This window comes from Galeopterus variegatus, unplaced genomic scaffold, assembly GCF_000696425.1.
Source record: "Galeopterus variegatus unplaced genomic scaffold, G_variegatus-3.0.2 Scaffold875, whole genome shotgun sequence".
In the NCBI taxonomy this organism is placed as follows: Eukaryota; Metazoa; Chordata; class Mammalia; order Dermoptera; family Cynocephalidae; genus Galeopterus; species Galeopterus variegatus.
In genome coordinates this window covers 113794-140633 of record NW_007726986.1, presented here as the reverse complement: position 1 = coordinate 140633, position 26840 = coordinate 113794, and the positions used below count along the sequence as shown (strand labels likewise).

The 26840-nt window shown below is 34.6% G+C and overlaps 2 protein-coding genes across 2 annotated transcripts in view; one reads left to right on the top strand and one right to left on the bottom strand.

The window, feature by feature from the left end:
• The window catches only part of SKIV2L2 (superkiller viralicidic activity 2-like 2 (S. cerevisiae)), a 94722-nt gene extending 70659 nt beyond the window's left edge, over nt 1-24063 (bottom strand). The window contains exons 1-12 of the mRNA XM_008573095.1: nt 23722-24063; nt 15986-16123; nt 14547-14559; nt 13923-14035; nt 9644-9818; nt 8358-8448; nt 6993-7117; nt 5824-5922; nt 5300-5402; nt 3677-3808; nt 2128-2207; nt 709-819 (exon numbers count right to left, since the gene is read on the bottom strand). Of these exons, the coding sequence (XP_008571317.1) occupies nt 709-819; nt 2128-2207; nt 3677-3808; nt 5300-5402; nt 5824-5922; nt 6993-7117; nt 8358-8448; nt 9644-9818; nt 13923-14035; nt 14547-14559; nt 15986-16123; nt 23722-23849 (1308 nt within the window). The 5' untranslated portion in view covers nt 23850-24063. The remainder of the gene's footprint in view (nt 1-708; nt 820-2127; nt 2208-3676; nt 3809-5299; nt 5403-5823; nt 5923-6992; nt 7118-8357; nt 8449-9643; nt 9819-13922; nt 14036-14546; nt 14560-15985; nt 16124-23721) is intronic.
• Nucleotides 24064-24160: 97 nt separating this feature from the next.
• DHX29 (DEAH (Asp-Glu-Ala-His) box polypeptide 29) overlaps nt 24161-26840 on the top strand; it is a 52619-nt gene continuing 49939 nt past the window's right edge. The window contains exon 1 of the mRNA XM_008573091.1: nt 24161-24465. Within this exon, the coding sequence (XP_008571313.1) occupies nt 24285-24465 (181 nt within the window). The 5' untranslated portion in view covers nt 24161-24284. The remainder of the gene's footprint in view (nt 24466-26840) is intronic.

Here is a 26840-nt window from a genome sequence, read left to right as displayed (position 1 = left end):
AATTGTTATTTGTTAAAAAAGACCTAGGTATGAATACTGATCAATTCTTTACCTAAAGTACCTCAAATATATTCTTCAGAGTGAGTAAATTCTTTTAAATATTCTACTTTGCACTGAGGTTCTCACAATAAATCTTTCATATAATTTTTAAAATTCTAATGATTTTTAAACAAAATAATGTACGAATCATAAACAGGCTTATGATTACATTTTCAGGTTGTTTCCCCTTTTTAATACCTCATTTCTGGGTATAGACACAATGTCATTTATTATTTTATTATACCAGACTCTCTTTGATTAAAATTACAACATCCTAAACACTCTCTTTCCTAAGACTAACAAGCAATTCTCCTTGTCTCCTCTAAACTAACCCTTTTAATCTGTATGTAGAAAAAAAGTTCACCTATTGAATTAACTTCACATCTAATAATTAAATAGCACCTTCTCCAAAATTCTACAATATCCAATAGTATTACTACTTCTTACTTTAAGGAAACAAATAACTTTTTTTTTACCTACATTACAAAATTTATGAAGTATAACACTACATATACAAATCAAGTTCATTACTTAACTCATTCCATATAACCTAGTTAAAAAAAAAACACACACACAACATAAAACTGCCTATGAACAATGTTTTCTATAATTTTCAAACTGTTCATGCAACACAATTCTGTGGCATAATAAACAGAAATGAAATCATACCTTTATCAATCCTTCAGAAAAAAGAATTTCTATAGTTTCTTTCAAAATAGGAAGTAAACCACCATGGTGAATACCAATCCCCCGCTTCAAAAGAGGAAGTACGTGTTCAACCTGTGATTTTGGAATATTTATTTTACAATGATATGAGGGAAAGGTTACTTAAAAATGTTTATCCAAATTAAGAATAATTGGTAATTAAAGAAAGAATGTTCTGTATCTAAAGAAACTGTTAATAAAACCTTGTCAGAATAAAAACAAAACCCAAATCTATACTCCTACGGATTATTAAACTCAAAATATAATATAATTCTGGCCTCACTTTCTTAAATATAAAAGGTATGTTTTAAATAAATAAAAAAATAAAAGGTATGTTTTAAATAAACTTTACAAATGCTTTGCTGCTTTAAATTTTCCAGCCTCACTTCATCTCCTCTAAAAAAATTACAAGCCGTGACGGCAGAATTTGTATCTGTAAAAACAGAAGATATTGGCAACTCAAACCCCCCCAAAATAATTAAATATAAAACATATTTAACATGAATATGTATTTTATCTAAAAACAAATGAATTACTGAAGTGTTCGTTCTCATTACCATTCTATCAAATGCTATTATATACCTACTATTAGAAGGGTGCTAGGACGACAAAGATGTATTAAGACATGGCTCAGCCCTTAGACACTAACAATTCAGTTGAAAAGAAAAATTACAAAAAAAGTTTGTAAATTAAACATAATTTTAAATGCCGAGGAACATGCTATCACAATCTTATGGTAAATCTCTTACAAATCAAAGCATTCATTTGTAAAGGAGACTATTACCTCCCAATTTTTCTTTTCATACCACAAAATTAGTTTGGTTTAAAGTAGTTCTCATTTTTAGATGCACAGTAGAATCACCTGGGGAACTTTGGAAAGACGGTAATGAACAGAACACACACCAAACTAATTAAATAAGAATTGCTGGGAGTGGCACCCAAGCATTAGCATATTTTAGAATTCCCAGGCAATTCCAAAAGTCAAAGAATAAATATGTTGGATTAAAGCAAAGTAGATGTTAAATTCCTCACTGAACATATGATTTTCATTAGGTGTGCTCTCTCATTTTGTGTGGTAGCCTTATGAATTCAGAAATTTAATGACTTAAAATCAGCACTAAAGTTTTTATAATATTAGGAAAATGGGGAGAAGTTTCCAGACCATGGTAGTTTTCACAGAAAAGTTCCTTCAGGCAGCAATCTTTCCTCCCGTCACCTTTCCAAAAATTTAAAATATAAATCAAAGTATCAGTTCAGTACATACTGCAACCCATATGCTGCAGTGAGCAAACAATGCAATATAGTAACAAAACCAAGAAATGCAAAGTGAATATATGCTACACATTAATAGCCACACTTTAGTTACTGATATTAAAAACTCACTTGAGGGAGCTTTTTATCTTCATCAGACAAGCAGTCAATTGCATTACTGAATACTTCTTCAACCATCTTCTTTTCTTCATCTAAAAGAAAATTCAAGGGTATATAAATATCAAAATGAGCCAGTGATACCAAACTTCACCCACTACAAAAAGAGCCTATAAGAAGAGTCACCATTTGAGATGATCAAAAGGGAAAGTAGACAAAAGTTATAATTTATAAAATGTACTGCCTTGCAAAACATACCCAGCACTTAATGCATAAAGTACTATCCTATAAAAACAGTAAAAATACACTGAGTGCTTTACATGCAACATTTAATTCTAACAGTTGTAGAACACAAGGAATTATCAACCCATCTTTTATTACTGAGGAAAGTAAGGCTTACTATAACTAATCAGCACTACTATGAACTGTTAGAGCAACAATTCCAAAGCCCATGCTCTTAACCACTACACTGCTTTCTTATACAGTTTCTATCAACTAACAAGTACTCAATAAACATTTGTTGAATTAATGAATACGCAACCCTGAACTTCAAGCATATTCAGCACTGGCATTTAAGAGAAAACATTTATAAGAGCAATTCACTCAAAAAACATAATTACAATATTGGCTTTAACAGGCTATGTGGGTTATCATTTGTTACTTTAACCCATAGAAAGTAAAAATTAGCTTCAAAATGAATACATTAAAAAAAACAATACCCACCTTGATAAAGAAAACAATACAACAGAAATTTAATTTTGGATGAATTTAAGATGTTATTTACTTTTCACTGTAGAGGATTACATATGTAAAAGGCAGAACTGAATACTAACTGGGTCGGTATTCAGCTATGGTTTGAATGTGTTCCTGAAAGTTCATGTGTTTGAATCTCTGTCTTTCTCTCTCTCTCTCAGATGTAGGCCCACTGACTTTGGACATCCCAGTCTCCAGAACTATAAGAAATAAATCTCTGTTCTTTATAAATTACTCAGAGTCAGGCATTGTTCAGCAGCACAAATGGACTAAGACAGCCAGGCTGTGCTGCTATCTAGTTGTGTGACTTTGAGTTACATTTACAGTTAATGTTTAGGAATAATTTATTAATCTGCCAAAAGTTATATTACTTTGAGAATTACAGCATAGTTAACCAAAGGGCAGGTCTTGCTGGTTTGGATTTCTATACAAATAAAGCACACTACTACCTACATAGAAGGTGGTTGCACCAAGAGACCTACCCTTAAGTAGTCAAATACAGAATGTCAATAAATGAGGAGTTTATGATAATAAAGTATAAGGAGGCATGATTCCAATGTTTCTCAGTAGGGGTCTTTAAATTTTACACAGAGCAACTTACTTATATCTTTCCACAAAAGAAGAGAGAAGAAAGAAAAGAAAAGAAATTATAAATCAAGGGACTCAAAGTTTTTACAAATGTATGGAGTACCTACTATTGTAACTAAGGTGAACTGCATATCCTAGTAATCCACAACAGATATATTACCAGAAATATATTTTACACTCAATTTTCACATAACATTAAAATCATACTGAAATTATGTAGTACCTGTGTTGAAATCTAATTTGGTCATTTGAAGTGCATAGGCTTCACAATCTTTCTTACTAAAACTGAAAATAATCACAGGTTGAAAATTTCTTTCCATAATCATCTTCACAATTTTGAACACATTCGATGGTCCTGCAAAAAGAATAGATAAACCATATCTAAAAATTAACTCAAAATGAATCACAGACTAACTGTAAAAGCTACAACTATAAAACTCTTAAAGAAAATATAGGAATAAATCTTCATGATCTTGGGTCAGGCAAAGGATTCTTGGATATGACACCAAAAGCAAAAGTAACAGAAGAAAAACATAGGTTACTTGAACTTCATCAAAATGAAAAACTTTTGTGCTTTCATGGACACCATCAATAAGATAAAAGGATAACCCTAACTCACAGAATGGGATAAAATATTTGCAAATCATCTATCTGATAAGGGTCTAGTATCCAGAATATATAAAGAACTCTTATAACTCAACAACAAAAGGACAAAAAATCCAATTTAAAAATGGACAAAGGATTTGACATTTCTCCAAAGAAGATATACAAATGGCCAACAAGTACATGAAAAGATGCTCAACACCATTAGCCACCAGAGAAATGCAAAGAAAAATAACACCGAGATACCACTTCACACCCACTAGTATGACTATAACCAAACAGATATACAATATTAAGTACAGCCAAAGATGTGGAGAAAATGGACTTTTCATACACTCCTGATGGGAACATAAAATGATGCAGCCACTCTGGAAAATTATCTGGCAGTTCCTCAAAAGCTTAAACATAGTCTTTCCATATGACCCAGCAATTCCACTGCTACGTTTATACCCAGGAGAAAAGAAAACACATATTTACACAAAAACTTACAGTACACACACGAATGTTTATAACAGCATTATTCATGACAGTCAAAAACTAGAAACAACCCCAATGACCATCCACTGATGTAGAAATAAAATGTGGAATATCCATACAATGGAATGTTATTTGACCATACAAAGAATGAAGTACTGACACATAGTAAAACATGGATGAAACTTGAAAACATGTTAAGTGAAAGAAGCCAGTCACAAAAGACCATATACATGATTCTATTTATATAAAATGTCCAGAAAAGGCAAATTCATAAGAGACAAAAAAGTAGGCAAGTGACTGACTGCCTAAGTCTGGGTGTTGAGGAGGGCAGAGATTGGGGAAAAATGACTGCTAATATGTACAGCGTTTCTTTTTGGGTTGATCAAAATGTTTTGGAATCAACAGTGATGACTGCACAACTCTATGAATATATTAAAAACCACTGAGTTGTACATTTTAGAATAGTGAATTTCATGGTATGTGAATTATATCTTAATGCGAAAAGTTGATTGTGGTGATGGCTGCATAATTCTATGAATATACTGAAAACCACTGAATTGTACACTTTAAATGAGTGAATTTTGTAGTATCTAAATTATACTTAATGTCATACAGGAAAGAGATCAACTTTTATATTTTATCACATATCATCTAGATATTTATATGGCTTACTGAGAAAAAAATTAAATAGAACACAAAAAATGTTATAGTGATCTGAATATACAATTTACAGGTAAAGTTTTCTCAAAACAAAGTTCCAAATTACCTTTTGTTCCTCCTTTCCGTCCCTTCTGATCTCCTTTTGCCAAATCTCCTGCCTCTCGAAGCACTTGCATAGCAGTATTAAAATTATCTTCTCTAAAGTCACCCTGGAATCACAGATTTTTTTTCTATGTAACTTCACTAATATTTAATCATAATTCAAACATTTTTCATACCTCAAACAAAGCTTCCTCAAATAATAAAAATAATTTAAAATAATAATTTTAACAGAGATAAGTAAAATAACTTAAAAATTATCTGTGGTAAGAGGTAACTAAGGTGATAAAGAAGTAAAGAAACTGGGAAAAGCAAAACTTAATGTCCAGAGCTCTTATTCTCCAGGCATTTTTAACTAGAAAGGAGGAAAATCTAATTCATGCATTAAAAAAGCCACAAATCTCAAACATAATTTTTGAAATAAAAATTCAAAAAAAAAAAAGGACCTCTGCCATTCTTCTCTAGTTCAAAATTAAGGAAAAACGATAAATTACATCATCATAGATATAAGGATGACAATTACTCCCTTACATTTTCGTCAACCACAAGGTGCAGGCCATCTCCCCCTGCTGGAAAAATGTAGTGTTGCAATGGAGTAGGCCGATAATCTGTGTAAATTACATGACAAGGCTGTGAAAAGAAAAGAAATAATTAAATAAAATTTTAGTTTTTCAAAATAAAACTGCATATTGAGCTACAAAGACTTTGGGAAAACAAAACTGTAAATTCAACATTTCAAAAAGAAATGTTTTTTAAACACTTTTTTAAAAAACTTCACCAGACAAGAGAAAAATGTAGAAAAATTAGGTCTATCAAATTATACTACCATCTTCCCAATTTACCAATTCCCTAATCAGGGCAAAATACACAATCTGAGCTTCAGTTACTCATTACTTAACCCTGGCATGCTGTAACTACAAAAAATCCCTCTGTGTTTCTATGTAGTAGTATGGTGATACAAACGATCCCTGAAGTAAAAATGGATCAATTCTGTCCCACAGAGTCTTTTCAAAATGTTACTAAAGCAGCATGTTGACCGAGCTCCTACAGAAGATCCACTGGGCTTCTATCCTACAAAGCAACATGGGGGGAATGTTAAAAAAAACACTATTAGAGAGATTACAAACAAATAAAAATAAATTCCTAAGGATATTGGTGCAAAGGAAAAATAAGGGCAGAAAAACACAACCAAGAATAAATTCAGTACACATAAATAAAATGCTCGTTATAAGGTCTTTATAGATAGTAAAGCTGAACTAGAAAAGCAAAATGGAAACAGTCAGTAAAAAGTCTGTGTTCACATGAGAAAAATCAAATTATATGCTTAAGAAATGCCCAGCTTTTCTTGGTACCAAGGCATTAGAGGAAATTCTCTCTACTTTGTACTCATGAACCAATGTCTTAGTAAACATAGTAGCTTCCAAACCTGACATATCATCAGGATCAACTTGGGAACTTTGAAAATCAGTGCTTCCAAGACCCTACTCCCAGAGATTTAAATGTACTGGGTATGAGATGGGACTTAGAAATCACTATTTTTTTCAACTGATTTTGATAAGCTGTTTGATTTGAGAAATTGTTTCATATTAAAATGTCTTCTTTACTCTGGACAGCATTAGGGAAAAGTATAAGAAGGGTATAATAAAGCCAACTTAGAACATTTTAAACACTGAAGACATCAAAAAAGGGAAAGAAAATACCTGTTTATGTAAATGGCAAATCCATTCAGCAAACTGTCGGGCATTTGGAATAGTAGCCGAAAGAAAGACATAGTGGACATTATCAGGAAGCAAAATAATAGTTTCTTCCCACACTACACCACGCTCTGAAAAAAACAAATATACCTTGGGATTCAGTGTCACTTTATGACAGTACCTAAAATTTTTTTCTCATATGCTTTATAGTTAGAAATGGAGACCACCTTACACAAGCATATTGTTAGCCATAGAACCTTACTGAAAACCACTTTTTCACCATGACTCTATCCAGTAGAAAGTTAGTGCACTAAGCCACTATAAACACAACATACTTGGAAATAGCCTGCAAAGAATAGTTTCAGACTGAATCCTTTCAAACAGCCTAACAAGGGTCCCGATGACAAGGCAAGGGAATATTATTTACACTTCACTTTGAGAAGCAGAAGTTAAAGGTTTGTAGAAAGATATAGCAACAAATTTCGAAGACACCATTACCATTCCATACAGCATCTTTTACTCAAATTACCCTCATGATCCTCTGGAGGTGAAGAAGATTTGATGAAAAGCAGAACCATAAGTCAGTTTTTATTAAAATGGGGGGAAAAAAAAACCCAGAAAAATCCCTTAAAATAAACAAACCAATACAGAATTCATGATTTTAAAACTGAAACAAGTGTTTACAGCTTAATTTTATAAATTTGGAAAGGATAAAATATTGAAAGGGTAAAAAAAAAAAAGTGGTTCCTTAAATTGTATTACATTCTCCATAGACTAACTCAGTACTACAGTTTAAATAAAAATTAAATCTTATTTTAAGTGTGTACATATTAAATATTTAACTTCTCAATGTGTTTGATAATATTAGCCCTCTCAGCACCCCCAAAATTCCAAGCACACTTGTTTTTCCATTATAGCAGTATAATAGCCTAAGTAAAGCGCACCTGTAATTTTTTTTGCTCATTTTTATTTCATAATCCCCACCTTTTTTTTAAAACAAAACATGTATTTCATAGCTTTTTTAAAATATTCAACTTAATAAAAATCAAGAAAGTTAATTTTGTAAGCTAGAAGTTTTAGAAATTCTTATATTTGAGAACTCTGTATCAAAAGCAAGCCAGTTTTAACTCCACTGCCTTTGTTTGAATTTGAACTTTCTCACCCAGCAGAAGTTACTATTTAAGGAGGTGTACTTGAATGAAATCCTACTGGAAATATTATTTCACATCGTCTACAATTTAAAGAAGCAATAGTTTATTATGACTCCAGCCACACGAAAATTCAAAGAAAAATTTAACAACTTCTTGTTCAAAATTCCTAATGCTATTCTTAAGGGAAATACTGTACACATCTCAACACTGAAGAATATACCTGAATCTCTCATGTAATGAATTTCATCAAATATGACCCAAGCAACTTCTCGCATAACTTCAGAACCTCTATATAGCATACTTCTCAAAATCTAAAGAAAAAATAAAAGAGTTATTTAGCAGGATTTTGATATATTTAATAGTTAAAAATTTCTTTCCAATGAGGGGCTGGTCAGTTAGCACACTTGGTTAGAGCAAGATGCTGGTAACAACAAGTCATGGGTTCAGATCCCTGTACTGGCCAGCTGCAGAACAAACAGACAAACACAAACCAACAACAAAATACTTTTTTCCCAATAAGGAATTTCATATGTTCTTTATTAAACGGAAATATTACAATAATTTTAGGGGGGTTATGTCTTTAAAATATTTCATAAATCAAATAAAACCAAAGTAAATAACTTCTCAACAGTTACTAAGCAGATACAATCCATGGAGAGAATTATTATCAACTCTACTCTCCATTTATCTAGAATACAAAGCTACTTCCTTATAAGCACAGCACTTACACAAGATTCCCACTTTCTAGGATATCTGAGCAACTTAAAGTATCCTATATCCAAAACGCTGAATCCCAAAATATTTGCCCATTTTTTCTGCCTCCCCTCCTCACAATATGGATACTGTCAATAGATATCCTGATCTTTATAGAGTTAAGAAAATCTCCCACAGATGCAAGAAGACTTTGAGAATGGATAATAAATTTACATTGGGCACCAAGATGAAAAAGTGAGCAAGGTCTTTGGCTGGATCTCCAGACCAGAAGATAATTTATGCTTTCTATTGTACTGTAACCTTGTAAAATGCAGCAATATAATTAAAGTATGTACAAAAATACTTACACTACAGTAAAAACAGCTAATCACGTCCAAAACTTAAGATGTTAAAAGTATATTCAAAACTTAACTGTAACTATGGGAAGAAGCTAAACATAATACTGCCATTTAAAAATAAGTTACTCCTTATCTACTTGTATCGCCACTCATATGCAGAAGAAAAAAAATAACATGGAATGAAGAACCACACTTATACGAAACCACGTATTCAAATACATGAAAATACCTATACAAGACCAATAAAACATTTTCATGTCACTGACAGTAATAAGCCTTTAAAAATACTTGAAGAAAAAACTTTATCTATACTACATGACAAATAACAGAAATACACATACTTTAGAATTACGTTTTATCTAAAAAGAGTAAGCAACAAAATATTACATTTTCTAATTAGACACGTTAATTAAATTAAGAAGGAAAAGATGAGGCGCTATATAGAATAAATTACCTCTGTGGTCATAACAAGACAAGATGCTGTGGGATTAATAGTAACATCTCCAGTCATCAGACCAACATCTTGAAATTCTTCATACATTTCACGGTATTTCTGGTTACTCAAAGCCTTAATTGGACTGGTAAATATTACACGCTGTTTTTCCCTTAAAGCCAATGCAATGGCATACCTAAAAATGTTAAAATAAATAAGAATAAAGTAATTGTAAAACTTTTTCTTTAAATTATGTGATTTTTAAAATTCTGTTAATATGAAAATTATGTCCAAATTTTCCCTAATTACTTATCTTAAATGGACTTTGCCGAACATTAATACCTTATTCTATTTACAGTAAACATTATACTAATGACTATTTGTATAACAGTATAAAAACTATTATACTACTACTAATAATAATTATGACAAATCTGAAATACAGTGGCCTAAATGAATAAGAATGTTTTAATTTTAACTCTGGTCACCTGGAGTTAATGCAACTTAATTACTAATACCAACAGTATTACAATACTAATGGTTACTCTATTTCTTGCAAATGAAATACTTTTGTTCTACAGATGGGCCTTCAAAAATTTAGAGCCTCTGCCTGTCAATTTACACACACACACAAGGATATGAACAATTAGGACACCCTGCAAAATGAAGTGTTTTTCCCCTTGAGTTTCACAAATAAGCAAATGCACATGTATTCTTTCCCTACCTATAATACTTATCAAACCAGTCTTGACTGAAAATTACAGCAGGTTCTGATTATAGAGAAGTTCTTCCACAGCTATTAATAGAAGACAATATGGTTTTGTTTGTCTTTAAAGAAAATTCAGTACTCAAGTATAGAAAAATTCAGTATTTAAATATAGACCATGAAATCAGGATTAATCCATTCATGAGAATCTAATCACCTCTTATAGGCCCCACCTTCCAATACTGATACATCGGCAATTAAACTGCAACATGAATTTTGGAAGAGACATTCAAACCATAACAGTGGTAGAAATATTTCATGAGTCCTGGAATTATTTTATATTAACATAATGTATATTAAATACATTTTAGAAGACATCTATCAAAAAATTTAGAACATACTCATATATGTAATTTCTTTATAAATTAGGTGCACTAATGTAGTAATATATAATGTGCATTAAAAATAATAACAAAATATTCGCTTAAAGCCAAGAAGGATAACAGGGACTGGCTTTACCCACCCACCTGAAACAACTATAAAACAGGATAAAATATATAAAACAATGGTTTCAGACACTGCATATAAGGACAGTAATCCCTGAGAGAGAGAAAACAAAGTAGGTAACCCCAGATTATTGCCTATATTTTCCAAGACAGTTCCAAGAGGAACCCAGGTAGATCCTGGAGGTTTCCCAAAGTTGAACAGATGAAGGCAAAAGTCTGGGGAGGCCAAAGCAGCTAGAGATTGCAGGGCAGAATACCAGAGAGGAGAAAGTGGCACAGAGAGGGCCCTGAATATCTGCGGAGCATTCACAAGTCTTTGAGTAGTAATGATCAGTGAGTAAGTCTTAGGAAACTATCTGAGACCAGGGAAAAACCAATCCAAACGAACAGAGATAAAAATGACCAAATCTCATATTGGACTGGGAGTAATTTGGATTCCCACCAGCCACAGTGAAAAACTTCATAATTCACAAGATACTAGATAGAATACTAAGAGTGTTGACTAAGAAGCAGGAAAAGGAAAATTAATCCTAGACTAAATGCTGCTCTGGGTCTGCCTAAAAAATCATAAAAACAAGCCTCAAAAGGTTTACAATCTTTTCAAACAACTTATCCATATCCCAGAACAAATCTTATTAATATGTATAGAAATGCAAAAATATTTGGCACCCATCAAGGTAAAATTCACAATGTTTTATTTAGCATGCAAGAGAAAAGTACCAAACACGTAAAGAAGCAGGAAAATACAACCCATAATGAGAAGGAAAAAAAAATAGATCCAAAAATGAGACAGATGACAGAATTCATAAACAAAAATATTAAAGGTTACTATAATTGTATTATATGTTCTAACAAAGATTAAGAGTGACAGCATGTTAAGTAGAGACATGAAAAACATTAAAAGGCCCAAATCAAACTTTTAGAGTTGAAAAATGAGATGAGATGAAAAACACACTGGAAAGGATTAAAAGCAGATTAGACACTGCAGGAAAAAAAAAATACTAAATAAATGGAGCATTAGTGGGCTGTGGGACAAGTTAAAAAAGCCTCCTATAATTATAATTGGAGTCCCTGAATGACTAGAGGAATGGAGAATATCTGAAGTAAAAAACGGCTCAAATTTTCCCAATTTGATGAAAATATAATAAACCCACAGATCTAAGAATCCCAACAAACTCAAGCACAAGAAACATGAAAAAAAAACTATGTTAAAGTAACATCATAATCAAACTGCTTCAAGTCAGTGACAAAAATTAAAAACAGCCAAACATTCAAGCAAAGCAGTATGCAAAAAAAAAAAAAAAAAAAAAAAAAAAACACAGGAGAAAAAAGAACCCACAATGAAGGGAAAAGTCAATTCATCAAAACAGCCACAAAATAACACAGATGAAAAAAGGAGTAATAAGGACATTTAAACATTTGCAACTGTATCCCATATGTTCGAAAAGCTAAAGGAAAGTTACGAGTCCTAGAAGATATTAAAAATAAATAAATTGAACTTCTAGCAACGAAAATTACAATGTCTGAAATGAGAAATGCACTCAATGAGTTTAATGGCAGATTAGATCATTCAGAAGGAAAGATTAATAAAATTGAAGACATCGCAGTAGAAATGACCCAAAAAATGAAAGTCAAAAGAAAAAAAATGAATACAGCATCAGTAAGACAATTTTTGAGACAATTTTAAGTGGCTTAAGTATAATTAGAGTCCTCAAAGGAAAAGAGCCACAAGAGAACTGCAAAAGTAGAACCAATGCACAAAAAAACATGAAAAAACTATACCAAGGTGCATTATAAAATGTTTAAAACCAATGATAAAGATAAAGTCTTTAAAGTACCTAGAGGAAGAAAGACATTATGAATAGAGGAACAAAGATAAGAATCACCATGGAGTTCTTGCCATAAACTACATAAGACAAAAGGCAGTCTTAAAAAAAAAGTTAGAATTCTATACCAAGGGAAAATATCTTTCAAAAATGAAAAAGTAAAAGACATGTTTAGACATACACAAGTTAAAAGAATTTCTCATCAGGAGACTTGCACTACAATAAATGTTAAAGATATTTATTTCTTCAGGAGGAAGGAAAATTATGCCATACAGAAATATGGATCAAACATAACTTATCAAGACATATTAAATTTTTTGAAAATATCAAAATCATTTTATGAATATATCAAATAGAATATAATATTTGTGGGATGCAGCTACAGCAGCATTAGAAGGAAATTTACATCACTAAACAAATGCCTGTTAGAAAAAGGAAGGTCTCGAATCAATTTCCTTACCTTTCATCCTTCAAAAACTAGAAAAAGCTCAGTGTAGAAAAAATGAAGTTCAATGTAGAAGAAAGAAAACAAAGATCAGAATAGAAATCAACGAGATAGAAAACAGAACAGAGAAAAATCAATGAAGTCAAAAGCTGTTTTTTTAGGTCAAGATCAATAGAATTGATAGACCTCTAACCAGATTACTCAGGAAAAAAACAGAGAGGCAAACATTACCCTGATACCAAAACCTGAAAGTCATACGATAAAACTAAAAACCAACACTCCTCATAAACACAGCTGAGAACATTCTTAAAATTTTAACAAATCAAATCCAACAATACAGTAGTAGGGTTATACATCATGATCAAGTGTAGTTTATCTAAGGATGTTTTATCATTTGAAAACCAATCAATGTAATTCATTATATTATCAGAACAAAAAAACTCATTGTTTCCATAGATAGAAAAAAAGCATTTGACAAAATCTCTGTAGAAGGAATAGAAGTGAACTTCCTAAAACTGATAAAATGCATCTATGAAAAACCGACAGGTAATATGCTTAATACTGAAAGACTGAGTGTTTTCCCCCTAGTATCAGGAACAAAGCAAGGATGCCCGCCTCATTATTTCTATTAAACACTGTACTGGAGGCCAGTTCAATAAGTCAAGAAAAAGAACTTAACGGTATTCAAAATAGAAAGGGACAAGTAAACCGTCTTTAGTTGAAGAAATCAAACAAAAAAAACTGAAACTTTTAAAGAATGAGTTAAGAAACAAAACTAAGTGATTTTAAGATTTCATTTAAAAAGAAAGCTACTTACTCAGCGCACACAGTTTTTCCCGCTGATGTATGTGCAGATACTAAAACTGATTGATTATTATCAACACACTGAATGGCTTCTCTTTGAAAAGCATCAAGAATAAATGGATATTCCTATAAAAACAAAATATTAAAATCTATAGGAAAACACATAGCCACACTAGAGCACACTTAAAATCAAAAGAGGCTATCCCAAAAGCATTCTAGGAGCATTCCTTCATGATTCTATTTAGTAAATATACCACTAGTGAAAATTAGAAAGAATAAAAAAACCTTCATCAAGATAGCACAGAAGTTAATTCTGCTGTCTAATCCTTCAATTAATAGATGGAAAATGTGTAGCAGAGTGCCCACCACAAAGCATGTTTTTAATAACAAAAAGGCAGTGTGTTTAATAATATGCTTTGTGTTTAATAGCATGTTTTTAATAACACGCTTTGTGGTAGGCACTGTGCAACACATTTTCCATATATTGTTATTAATCTTCACAACAACCTCTAAAATAAGGTATTATTTCCTTTCAGAGATGGGAACTCTGAGGCTCCGAAAAGTGAAGTCCCTCACTTAAGTTCATTCAGCAGGGGCAGAATAATACATCTATGAGACTTTAAGAGTTCACGCTTACGTCATCACACTGCCTTTTTTATTGAGGAAAAATTACCTGGAAAATTCAACCTTAAAAACCTGTTAACTTTTTAAGGTCCATCAGGACTTCAAAATTCATAATAAAAACATAGTTTGGGTTTCATTAAAAGCTTGTTAAACCCCTAAAACTATAGGCAAAACTGGTATACATGCAAAGGGTCAGAATCATTATTTTAATGTTTTAATATCTTATCACATGATGCCTGGTTTCCAGCATGGTTGTTTACTGATTTACTTCTCACTATATTTTCTCCAGTTGGCTTCTTCTTGCTACGTATACACTGAGAAGTATAAAAATACCATTTGAAGTTGTTTATTTTTTTGTTATAATTTATAGAAGTGTTCCTTATTTTCATCAAAATCCTAATATACTCATCTGTGTTCTTGATTAGACTCTGAAAGTACACTACTGTGCATAAATTGAAGAAAAACGGATGTACTTCTATGCTAGATTCATTACTCTGTTATATTTCTGATATTTACTTTAAGTCAATAATCATTCTTAGGAGCTGGCCAGTTAGCTCAGTTGGTTAGAGAGCAGTGTTTTAACACCAAGGTAAAAGGTTCGGATCCCAGTACCAGCCAGCTGCTCTTTCCCCCAACCCCAAAGTCATACTTCGGGTAAAAACCAAAAGCTACAATGATAGTCAACAACAATTTTAAACTACCTATATTATTTTGTAACCTACTGCACTAGCTTGGGCAACGGTGCATCTTAAAAATTTTAGTGACACATCTATCATCATTTACAGTACATGAGCTATAACAACAGTTAACTGGTTAAAAAAAAAACCACAGAAAAGAGTAAACTCTTCATGATAGTGCCAGACTAGAATACAGCGCACAAGAAGGGAGAAGAAAGTTGTAAATATCATCACAGGAGGAAAACAGGTCAACCAAAAATATTGGCATCAACTTCTATAAACTTCCAGCTTTCAAAATCAGAAAAATACCAGCTATTTTAGCCACAAATATCTATGGATCTCCCTTATTGACAAGGAGCCTTGAGATTCACAGCCATTCTACTGCTACATGCAATAGTGAAAAATCTAGTTCCTTCCACTGGGTCAGTTTTATTCTTTTCTTTTATTCCACTCTTCCAGTGATCCTCCTCTTGGGACATTAACAAATAAAGAAAAGCTTTCTTTTCTTCTTTTTAAAAAAATCAGGTTTCAATATTCTTTCTCAAAATTGGGTTCTAAAGTATTAGAAGGTAAGTCTTTTCTATATAATCTTCCAGCTCTCCAAACTTAGATAAGTATTCTATACTTCCAAGCTTGTATGAATGTATATTTGTCTTCATTTCTCTAAATATTTTGCAAATATTTTTATAAAACATCAACATATGAGCAATTTTCAAAATGTCATGCAACCACCTAAATTAAGAGTTACTAACATTTATGACTATGGAAATATTACCTTAAGTCTTCATTTATTGACTCTTCTATCCTGGGCTTCTTTCCAAAAATGGGTTCATCTGTGCCTTCAAAATCTGAATCTCTCTTGTTTTTTCCACTGTTAGTTGATTCTGATTGTAATGTGCCATCAAAACATTTCCTGAAAGTAAATGGTTAAGAATGAATTCTGCAGAATCAGTTCTTACTTTAAGGGTGATGCTTGGGAATGGAAAAAACATTCTTAACCACAACAAAAATCCAAGAGTGACCAAGAGTGACAAATCAGATTACATTAAATGTTTCTGAATGGCAAAAATCAACAATGGAAAAATATTTGCAATTTACATCAGAGGAATAACATCCCTATTATATAAAGGGCTCCTAAATATTGAGAAGAAAAAGGCCAGCTATCCATTTTTTACAAAGATATGAATAGTTCACAAAGAAAGAAAAACAAACGGCCTCTGAACATAAGAGATGATGCTTTGCTTCATTCCTATAAATTAACACTGGTTGAAACACAATTCCCACCTATCAGACTAAAATCCAAGTTCAATACACTCTGGATGAGGCCAGAAAGCACGCTTACACGTTACTGTTTTTTATCAACCTACTACTGCTACTGTAACAAATTACCACAAACTCAGTGCCTTAAAACAAGACAAATTTACTGTCTTACAGTTCTGTAGGCTAGAAGTGAAAATAGGTCTCACTGGACTAAGATCAAGGTGCTGTGCTGGTAGGACTTTGCTCCTTTCTGAAGGCTCTAGGGGAGAATCCACTTCCTTGTCTTTTCCCACTTTTAGAGGTCACCTACATTCTTTAGTTCATGACCTCTTTCCTTCATCTTCAAAGTCAGCTGAGTTCTTCTCATGTTGCCATCTCTCTGGTTCTACCTCTTCTGCCTCCCTCTGTCACGTTTAAGGAGTCTTGTGATTACATTGGGCCCACCTGAATAATCAGAATTCTCTCTCCATTTCTAGGTCAACTGATTAGCAACCTTAATTCCACCTGTGACATTAATTCTCCTTTGCCATATAACCTAACATTTTCAAAGGTTATAAGGATAGGGACATAGACATCACTGGGAGGCCATCATTCTGCCTATCACACTGTTGAAAACACAAAATGGTACATCTCCTATGGAGAGGAATTTGGCAACACCTAGCAAAATCACATACTTAATTACCCTTTGACCTAGTAATTCCACTTCTAGGAATCTGTCCCAAAGGTAAAATGGCAAATAATAACCAAAAAACAGATGGACATGTACAAGGCTATTCATCACTGTATCATTTGTAATAGCAAAAGACTGAAAATAATACAATGTCTGTTACAAGAACACAAATTGAATCAATCCACACAATGCAGCTAATGCAGACTGAATGTATCCAACTATGCAGCTAAAAAAAAAAAAAAAAAAAAAACATCTCTATACCTTCATACAGAACAACCTCTAGGTCATAATATTAAGTGGAAAAAAAAGATAAGGAACAGTTTTTAAATGCTAAGAAGTGCATAGTGGAAAAGACATACACACACACATGCTCGCACTATTTGATTATACTTTCAAAAGGAAATAAAGGACGAACCAAAAACTAAAGGGGAAGGAGGAAAGAGGGCAGAAGAGGCAGGGATGAAAGCAAAAATGTACTGTTTCATACTTTTGACCTTGGAACCATAAAATGTTTTACATAATTTCTTAAAAATTAAAACTTTAGCAATCCTTAAAAACTGAAAATAAAGGGAAACAAATGAAAACAGTAACTATAAAGTTAGTAGCATAAACATTTAAAGAACTACTACACAGTATTTTCACTGTTAGTGTGATCACACATATATACATGCACAAAAAGAACCACAAAATGTATTCAATATCTTAATAACAACATTGCTACTGTTACTTTGAAATGATTATTGGTATATGTAAGATAAAGCTTAATTATGTAATTATCATTAAGAATAAAGATTTTCAGCAAAAAATTAAAATGATACAATTATAAAAGTTGAATTTAAATAAACTCTAATATTAATTATATTAGAAATGTCCATATGAATTCTATTTTTTTCTAAAAACAAAAAGATCCCCTAGTTCTTTGTATTGTAAAGGCCTAAAAGTAATGAAATCCAGTAGCACTGAACATGCTAAGCACTAAAGATCTCCCACCATAAGGAACTAGAGATTCCTTAGAGATAAGGCTGATTCCAGATCTCAGACTGAAAACAAGAGTCCAGAAAATCAAGAAAGCACATAAGCTATCAAAGATTGATGGGGTCTTGTCAAGAGCAACTTGAAGGGCCTTCGCTGACCTAAGATTGTAAATGCAAATGTCAAAAATAGAAATGGAAACAACTTAAATGTCCATTAACAGATAAAAGCATAAACAAATGTGATACTTATGTACTGCTTAACAACAGGGATACATTCTGAGAAATCTATGGTTAGGTGATTTTGTCTGTGGTGCAAACATCAAACAATGTCCTTACACAAACCTAGATAGTATAGTCTACCTAGGCTATATGGTACAGCCAATGGCTCCTAGGTTACAAACCTGTACAGCATGTTACTGTACTCAATACTATAGGCAACTATAACACAATGATAAGTACTAGTGTACCTAAACATACCTAAGCATACAAAAGGTATGGTAAAATAGAGTACTGTAATATTATGGGACCACCATAGCATATGCAGTCTGTTGTTGACCAAAATGTCATTATTTGGCATATGACTGCATATCCAGAAAATAGAATACTACTCAGCAATAAAAAGGAACAAACTGTTGATACACACCACAACATGAGTGAATCTCAAAACCATTATGCTGAGTAAAAGAAGACAAGCAAAAAATACATACATACTTTATTTCAATAAAATTCTATAAAATACATCCAGTTCTACAGCAACCAAAAGACCAGTGATTACCAAGGGATAGAGGAGGAAAGAGACAGGGATGAATTACAACAGCGCACAAAGAAACTTCGGGGGTGATGGAAATGTTTGTTACCTTGATTGTGGTGATGGTTTAGAGTACTTCAATTACCCCCCAATAAATTTTTTTTAAAAAGAAAGAAATGAGTGCAATGGAATAAAACCTATCAAACATATAAAAATCCATTAATTCATCCAGAAACTAAACACATTCACCCACGTTGGTTACCACTGGAAGTTCCCTAGGGCACAACTCATTTCTCTTAAAATTGATAAAGAGAAGTAACTAAGCATTTATCCCTCCTTTTCTTTATGAACTGTATTTCAAGGTAAACAAACAGCTGATGAGGGAATGTTCTTTTTTTATAGATGGATTCTAAGTAATAAATGCAGAAAGCAATGACAAAAATAGAAAATCATCACTTTGCAATTACTGATTAAATAATGGAACTAGATGGTCATCAATAGGTGCTAAAGCCATTTTTATGTGCAAGGTTCATGAGGGATCAAACTGACACTATTTTAACCAACTGATAATCTTAGAAGAGGGGAACAATCAGACATCGTGTGTCTTGCGGCATAATGCAATAGGATGTACACTGCACCATTATGGAGCATTTTTTATCTAAAACAACTGAACATGAATCTCATCAAGCCTCTATATCAGCACTGTCTAATATATACAAATGCATAATGCAAGCTAGATATGTAATTTAAAATTTTCTAGTGACCACATTAAAAGAGGTCAAAAGAAACAGATGAAATAAATTTTAATATATTACCTTAACCCAATATATGCAAAATATTACCATTTCAATTATAGCCAATATAAAAATCAATGGGGTATTTTACATTTGTTTTTTCACATTAAGTCCTCAAAATCTGTGGTGTACTTTCTATTCACCACGCATCTCAATTCTGACAAGCCATATTTTAAGTGCTCAATAGCTACACATGAATAGTGGCTATTAGAACGGACAATGCAGCTCTAGAAATAAAGACAGTTTACAGTAAACACTTGAGGACAGAAGAGCAAGTTAAATGATAGCTTAACAAAACAAATCCAAGATGAGGGAAACTACAGGACAAAAGACCTGGTTTCTCCACTCCCCCATCCCTCCAAAAAGAAATGGCACAAGGGCAGAAAAGGACACTCTTGCACACTGGTGGCGGGGATATAAGTTAGTACAGCCATTGTGGAAAACCATATGGAGGGTCCTCAAAAAACTAAAAAGAGAACAACATCATGGTCCAGCAATCCCACTACTGGGTGTATATATATGTACACAAAGGAAAGGAAATCAATGTCGAAGAGATATCTGCACTCCCACATTTACTGCAGCATTATTCACAATAACCAAGACAAGAAGTCAACCTAAGTATCTATCAACGATGAATAGATAAAGAAAATGTGGTATATACACACTGGAATACTATTCAGCTGTAAAAAAAAGAGAATGAAATCCTGTCATTTGAGGCAACATGGATGAGCCTGTGGGACATTATGTTTAGTGTTACTTCACAGGCACAGAAAGATAAACACCACACATTCTCACTCATACCTGGAGCTGATCCCAGGGAAGTAGAGAGCAGAACAGTTACTAGTGAGGCTGGGAAGGGTTGGGGGAAGGAGGGAGAGAGTTTGGTTATTGGACACAAAATTACAGATATATAGGAGGAATAAATTTTAGTGTCCCACAGCACTGTAGGTAACTACATATTTTCAAATAACTAGAAGAGAGAATGTTGGGGTAGAGCGCAGCTATGTAACACCAGGTCAACAGTTTGGTTCCCTATATTGACCAGCTGCCAAAAAAAGAGAGGATGTTGAATGTTCCCAACACAAATGAAAATGTTTGATAACAGATATGTTAATTACTCTGATTTGATCATTACACAATCGTATACATGAATCTAAATGTCACACTGTACCCCACAAATATGTACAATAATTATGTGTCAATAAATAAGTGGCTCAGGAAAAAAAAAGAGGAAAGAAATCAATGGCATAAGGAAAAAAAAAGGAGACTTACAGAATATAAGACTTAAGGGCTATAACAACCAAAACAGTGTATGGGCTTTTTCTGGATCCTGATTCAAATAAACCAAAACAAAAAACACCTTTGAGACAACTAGAGAAAACTCACTGTGGATTGAGTTTTTAACAATATTAAGGAATTACTGCTAGTTCTGCTGGGTTAGATGAACACTGAAATATTCAGGGAGAAAGAACAAGATGAGTAACACTTGATTTAAAAAAAAGGGTGTGGGAAAAGACTGACCATGGCTTGATACCGTTGATGCTGAGTTATGGATACATGGAGTTCCTCATACTATTTCACATATATATAGTTTGACAACCCTCATAAAGTTTCTTAAAAAGCATCTACTTGGTCTAGGGTATTACGTTGATGCTGAGTTATGGATACATGGAGTTCCTCATACTATTTCACACATATATAGTTTGACAACCCTCATAAAGTTTCTTAAAAAGCATCTACTTGGTCTAGGGTATTAATAAATACACAGGTCAAGTTCCTCTAAAGTTCCCTAATTTGCCCTCCTGTGTTACACAGATCACAAGGGATTCATGGTACGCATGTTGATTATGATAGTATAATCAATGCAATCAAGCAAACTGGATTTTTTCCCTAAAAATATCTAGAAGACAAGGACTACGTAGACGTGTTGGCAGTAAACGAAGCCCTGAAAGTTTTTAAATGCACTGAATTTTCTTATGTATTTCTCTTCTCTAATGTTCACATATTTCCTAATAAAATTAAAATGTAAATTAGATTATTTTTATATTCCTCCTGATTTTCACTTGTGAAACAGCTTACCCCTACCACACTGCAAACTGAACTGATTTTACCCTAGAAATTTAGAGGTATAGTATATATACTGAAGAGAGAAATTACATATGTATTGTCTTCATACCACCATAGTTGCCGATTTAAACATTCCAGCAACCATTAATACTTCCTGAAAAAAAATAAGAAGCTGTCATCCCTTCTCATTTTCCTTAAAAAGTATTCCCACTCTCTCCAACTCAATGAGAGCTGAACACTATTTTTCCATTTTGTTCCACTCTTACTTATGTAACATTTCATACTCCTGACTTTTCTACTAATCTTCTAATCTCTCCTTTAGTCTTATGCATCTTCTTCTGAAGTGCTATATTAAGTGTCACTATTCTTTCCCACAGGATCTCTGCCCTTGACCAGCACCAATTCAAATGACATTCAAATACACACCTCCAGTCCTGGTCTCTCTACAAAGCCCTATTAAAACTACTCAATGGACACTTCCATGTGGATACACTACAATCACCTCACTTTGTTCCAAGCCAAATTAATTTCACCTCCAAATCAAAATCTGTGAACTTTCCTATTTTTCTTCACCCTGACAGCCAAATTAAAAGTACCTTTTGAATCCCATTCCATTGTTCTCAGATAATTAAGGCCAGTCCATTTTTTCCTTAATATGTTCATATCTTTTCAATCCTGTCATCTCCTGAGTTGAGGTTCTTTTCATCCCATAACTAGATAACTAAAATACTTCCCTAAGTTACTTCTTACTATCGGTGTCTATCCATTCAATATACTCTACCAATACTACCAAATTAACTTTCCTAAACTATCATTCTACTTATATTATCACCAAATTAGGAAACAAAAACACAACAAACCTTGTTCAACAGGGATTTAAAAATGAAATCAAAAGTCCTCTGCTTGATATTCAAGGACCCTCAAATCTGAAACTAATTTATATTCCCAGCCTTGTCTCTTGTAGTCCCTAAGCAAACATTCCCTCTAGCCCAATTTGTGCTCCTAAAAAAAAATCTTGTCATCATTAACATACTATTTCCTCAATCCAGAATATCCTCTTGCCTCCGTAAACGTCAAACAGGTATCTCCCCTTCCTTAACTTCTATAGCACTTAACTGCACATACAACTAATTTTAAGTCCATCACCTACATACTGTAATTCTTTAAAATGTACCTGTTCTATCTCCTTACCTAGACCGAAAATTGCTTGAGAGCAAATTCATGTCTCATTTAATTCAAGCATCCATTGGGTATCTCCCTCACCATGCCAAGAGTAAATTTTGATTAATAATGAATCACCTTATCTAATTCAAAGAACAGCTTTTCCTTGTTCTATTATAAACAGTTCTGTACACTTTCTGGGGGTTATATGCATCAGCCTGTACATAAGTTTAGGGTCCACTAGTTTTTAAAAATTTTCTAAATAAACTCACGATTGCTAGTACTTATTTGACTTCATTATGTGCTAAGCACTATAGGTGCTTATTTCATATAACCCTCACAATAACCCTAGTGGTAGAAACTATTATCTCCGTTTTAAGGGAAAGAAAACTACAACTTGAAGATTAAATTTCTCTCCCTTCTGTTGATATTTGCTCCCCACGCCCCCGTCTATTCAAGTCATTTTTTCTAGGCTTTTTCACCCTTTCCTGAACTAGTCATTCGTTTCGTTTATTAAAGACTGTGTCCCAGGTATTGTGCTGGTGCTACAAAACCTTACCTCACCTGCCTTCACGGCCCCACTACGAAGACTAGGGTAGTCAGCAAGGTAGGCGCAAAGGAAATGCAGCAGCAGGAACTAACGCTTCCTGAGGACCCAGGGAAACGCCCAGACCCCGCTTTACCGAACCAACTTTCTTCCTCTCTAGCTTCTCAACCCCTTCAGTTCCCGACGACACAAAACGTATACCCACTTTCTCGTGCTCTTCATAAGCGCCTCGTGTTTTCTTCCCTCAGCTCCGAGGAAAAAAATAAAAACAACTTGGACACCTCCCTTACCCGGCCTTGTCCGCGGCCTCTGGTGGTCCCTTCCACTTCCCCTTTTCCTTGTCTTTTTTGGTTCCGGCCGCAGGGGTCGAGTCGTCCTCGAACACGCTGAACAGCTCATCCCCAAATGCGTCCGCCATCTTCCGGAGTAGTGAGACCTAATCTTCCTCTTACCCACGATGCCCCGCGACCGCACCGACAGTGACGCCCAGTGAAGGCTCAACCGTGGCCCGCGGAGACAAAAGTAGTCGGGTTGCACTATTTCCTTGACTCTTTTTTCCCCTTTTGCTCTTTCTCTTCCTCTCTGACCACTAGTGGGTAGACAGCTCACTGGCTAAAGAGGAAACGCAGCGCACAGCGCCGGGCACGCACGCGGCAGGTACCCTGGGACGACGAGGAGGCGGAGCCTGGTGAATCGGACCAATTGCGAGGCAGCCCTCGCCCCGGCCTGAGAATCCCGGATGAAGGACGCAAGGTGGCGGCGCAGAAGTCGGAGAATGTGAAGAGCTGTTGGTGGCTGTGGTGTGGTGGCGCCGGGGCCTGGGCCGGGAGTAATCTTATGCCACAGCTGTAACATGGGCGGCAAGAACAAGAAACACAAGGCACCGGGGGCCGCGGTGGTCCGGGCTGCCGTGTCTGCTTCCAGAGCCAAATCCGCCGAAGCCGGAGCTGCTGGGGAGGCCCAAAGCAAGAAGCCTGTGGGCAGGCCGCCTCCCGTCGCCGCTGCCAACGCCAGGGAGCCTCGAGTCAAGCAAGGTACAATAGGTCGCCCAGTCCCTGGCTACCACTCCGAACTCCCACTGTTTGTCCGTAGGAAGTTGACTTCGAACCCGGCGAACACTGGGGCTCAGAATTTGTATTTCTCACACCCGGGGCTGCTGGCCTTGTTTCAGATCAGCCTAAGCTCTTTGGGCTTCCAGAGTTTTGTCCGTAGGAAGTTGACTTCGAACCCGGCGAACACTGGGGCTCAGAATTTGTATGTCTCACACCCGGGGCTGCTGGCCTTGTTTCAGATCAGCCTAAGCTCTTTGGGCTTCCAGAGTTCCGATAGTAGCCCTTTTGCAACCTGGGGACTCCCTTTTAACTCACACTTTCTCTTCTTTCCAAAAACGAAATAATTGCATTAGCTCCCGTTTCGGCAGGGATCCGTCGTCAGCTATTATCTCAGCTAGCAAGGCTAATGCAGAGAACGGGAGTGGAGTTCGTAACCTCCTGGTGCCAGCCCCTTTTTCTACCTGCTCATCATATTTTCAGCAACACTGTATTGTCTCCAGTGTTCTGCATCTCAGCTAGCAAGGCTAATGCAGAGAACGGGAGTGGAGTTCGTAAACCTCCTGGTGACAGCCCCTTTTTCTACCTGCTCATCATATTTTCAGCAACACTGTATTGTCTCCAGTGTTCTGAAAAAATCAGTGCTTAATAAGAATTACAGTACTTACACACTGAACATGGGTGTGATCTAGTGTAAAATTATCTGCACGCTGTTTTCGCACCAATGTAGTTTTGCTTACTGTGCAAATTGGTTTGATAACTCAGCTTGGAGATGGCCAATTCCTGCTGCAGAACTGATTTCACAACATGAGCCATTATACGCTGTTTTGTTCTGCTCAGCTTATTTGCAGAATCTTTTGCAAAGTCTTTATTGGAATATTCATTTATTCATTATTGCAAAGTCTTTATTGGAATATTCATTCAACAAGTATTTACCGTGTATCTGACATGGTGCTGGGAATGAGATGAGCAAAATAGCGACGTCACCTCTCAAGGAGCTTGCCAATCTAATGTCGGAGATAGACATAAACTAATCACACAGAGACATATTTATAATTTATAAGTGCCACAAAGAAAAACCTGGGAAGAGAGTTTAACAAAGTAATCTAATTTTTGTTCGGGAGGAGCAGGGATCACGGACAGTCTCTGAAAAGTGACAGTTAAGCTGAGATCAGGAGGATGAAAAGGAGTTAACTTTGTAAAGCATGGCAGAAATAGTGTTCCAGGCAGAGGTGTTGAACACCGTCTGCAAAGATCTTAAGTCAGGAAAGAACGTGGGGCTCCTCTGGAATTCGTAGAATGTGAGCATTGCCAGTGAGGAAAGATGAGACTGTAGGCAGGTACCAAACCTTCCCCTAGAAGGTGGATAATAGTTCTTTCCCCTGTAACTTATTGTAATGTTTCAACTACAAAGTTATTTAGCTTGTTGTAACAAATACCTAGAATTTCTTCTTGACTACCCTGTGGCAGTTTTACTCTGTGAATCAGCCCCCTTTTTGACTTTCCCTTTGTGTTTTACGACATTTCTCTGAAGTCTTTGAACTTTATGATTGTCGTTTGTTGTATTCTTTGGCTTCTCTTTCCTCTGGCCCAAAAACGTGACCCTTTCTTACGGTGTCAATTCTTGACAGTATAGTTCCCTCCTAGGAAAATTCATCTATCTTCGTTACTTCTGTCTTTTCCTTTATGGATGACTTTTCAATCAACACGTCTTATACTGCCCTCTTTTCCAAGCTCAAGTCAGCCATTTCTATATTTACCTGGAGCTTTTGGCCCTATTTTTTGCAAGCATCTTAAATTTAACTTGGCTAGAACTAAACTACTCTTCTCTCCCTAAACTAAATTTTCCTCTTACTTCCTTGTTTCTGTTTTTCCATATTCCTGTTTATCTAAGGTCAAAAGTTACTTCTGATGCTTTCCTTTCTTCCTTGAATTGAATTTGTTGCCAAGCTCTGTGCAGTCTTCACTTATATATCCTTCATATATACCCTCTCACTTTTCCTTTGTGTTGTTCACACCCTAGTCTAGGTACTCATGAATTCCTGGAGTACCAACAAAGACTTTAATGAGCCTCACTAGCTTTTCTCTTTTTTCCTCCTCCCGTCTGTCCTGCATACCAGTATAAGATTAATCTTCCAGAAATGCTGATTTGGTCACAGCACTTCCCCTTTCTTCTACAGCATCCTCACTGACTTTGCAATAAAATCCAAACCATTAGGGTGGCAGCCAATACCCTCTTTCCAGCCTTTTTACGAATCCCTATATCCCCAGCTGTAGCAAGTCTGGTGTATTTTCATTGCTTCATTTGCTTATTCTTGCCATTTTCTTTTCATGGAGTGCCATCTATGTCTAATACCATC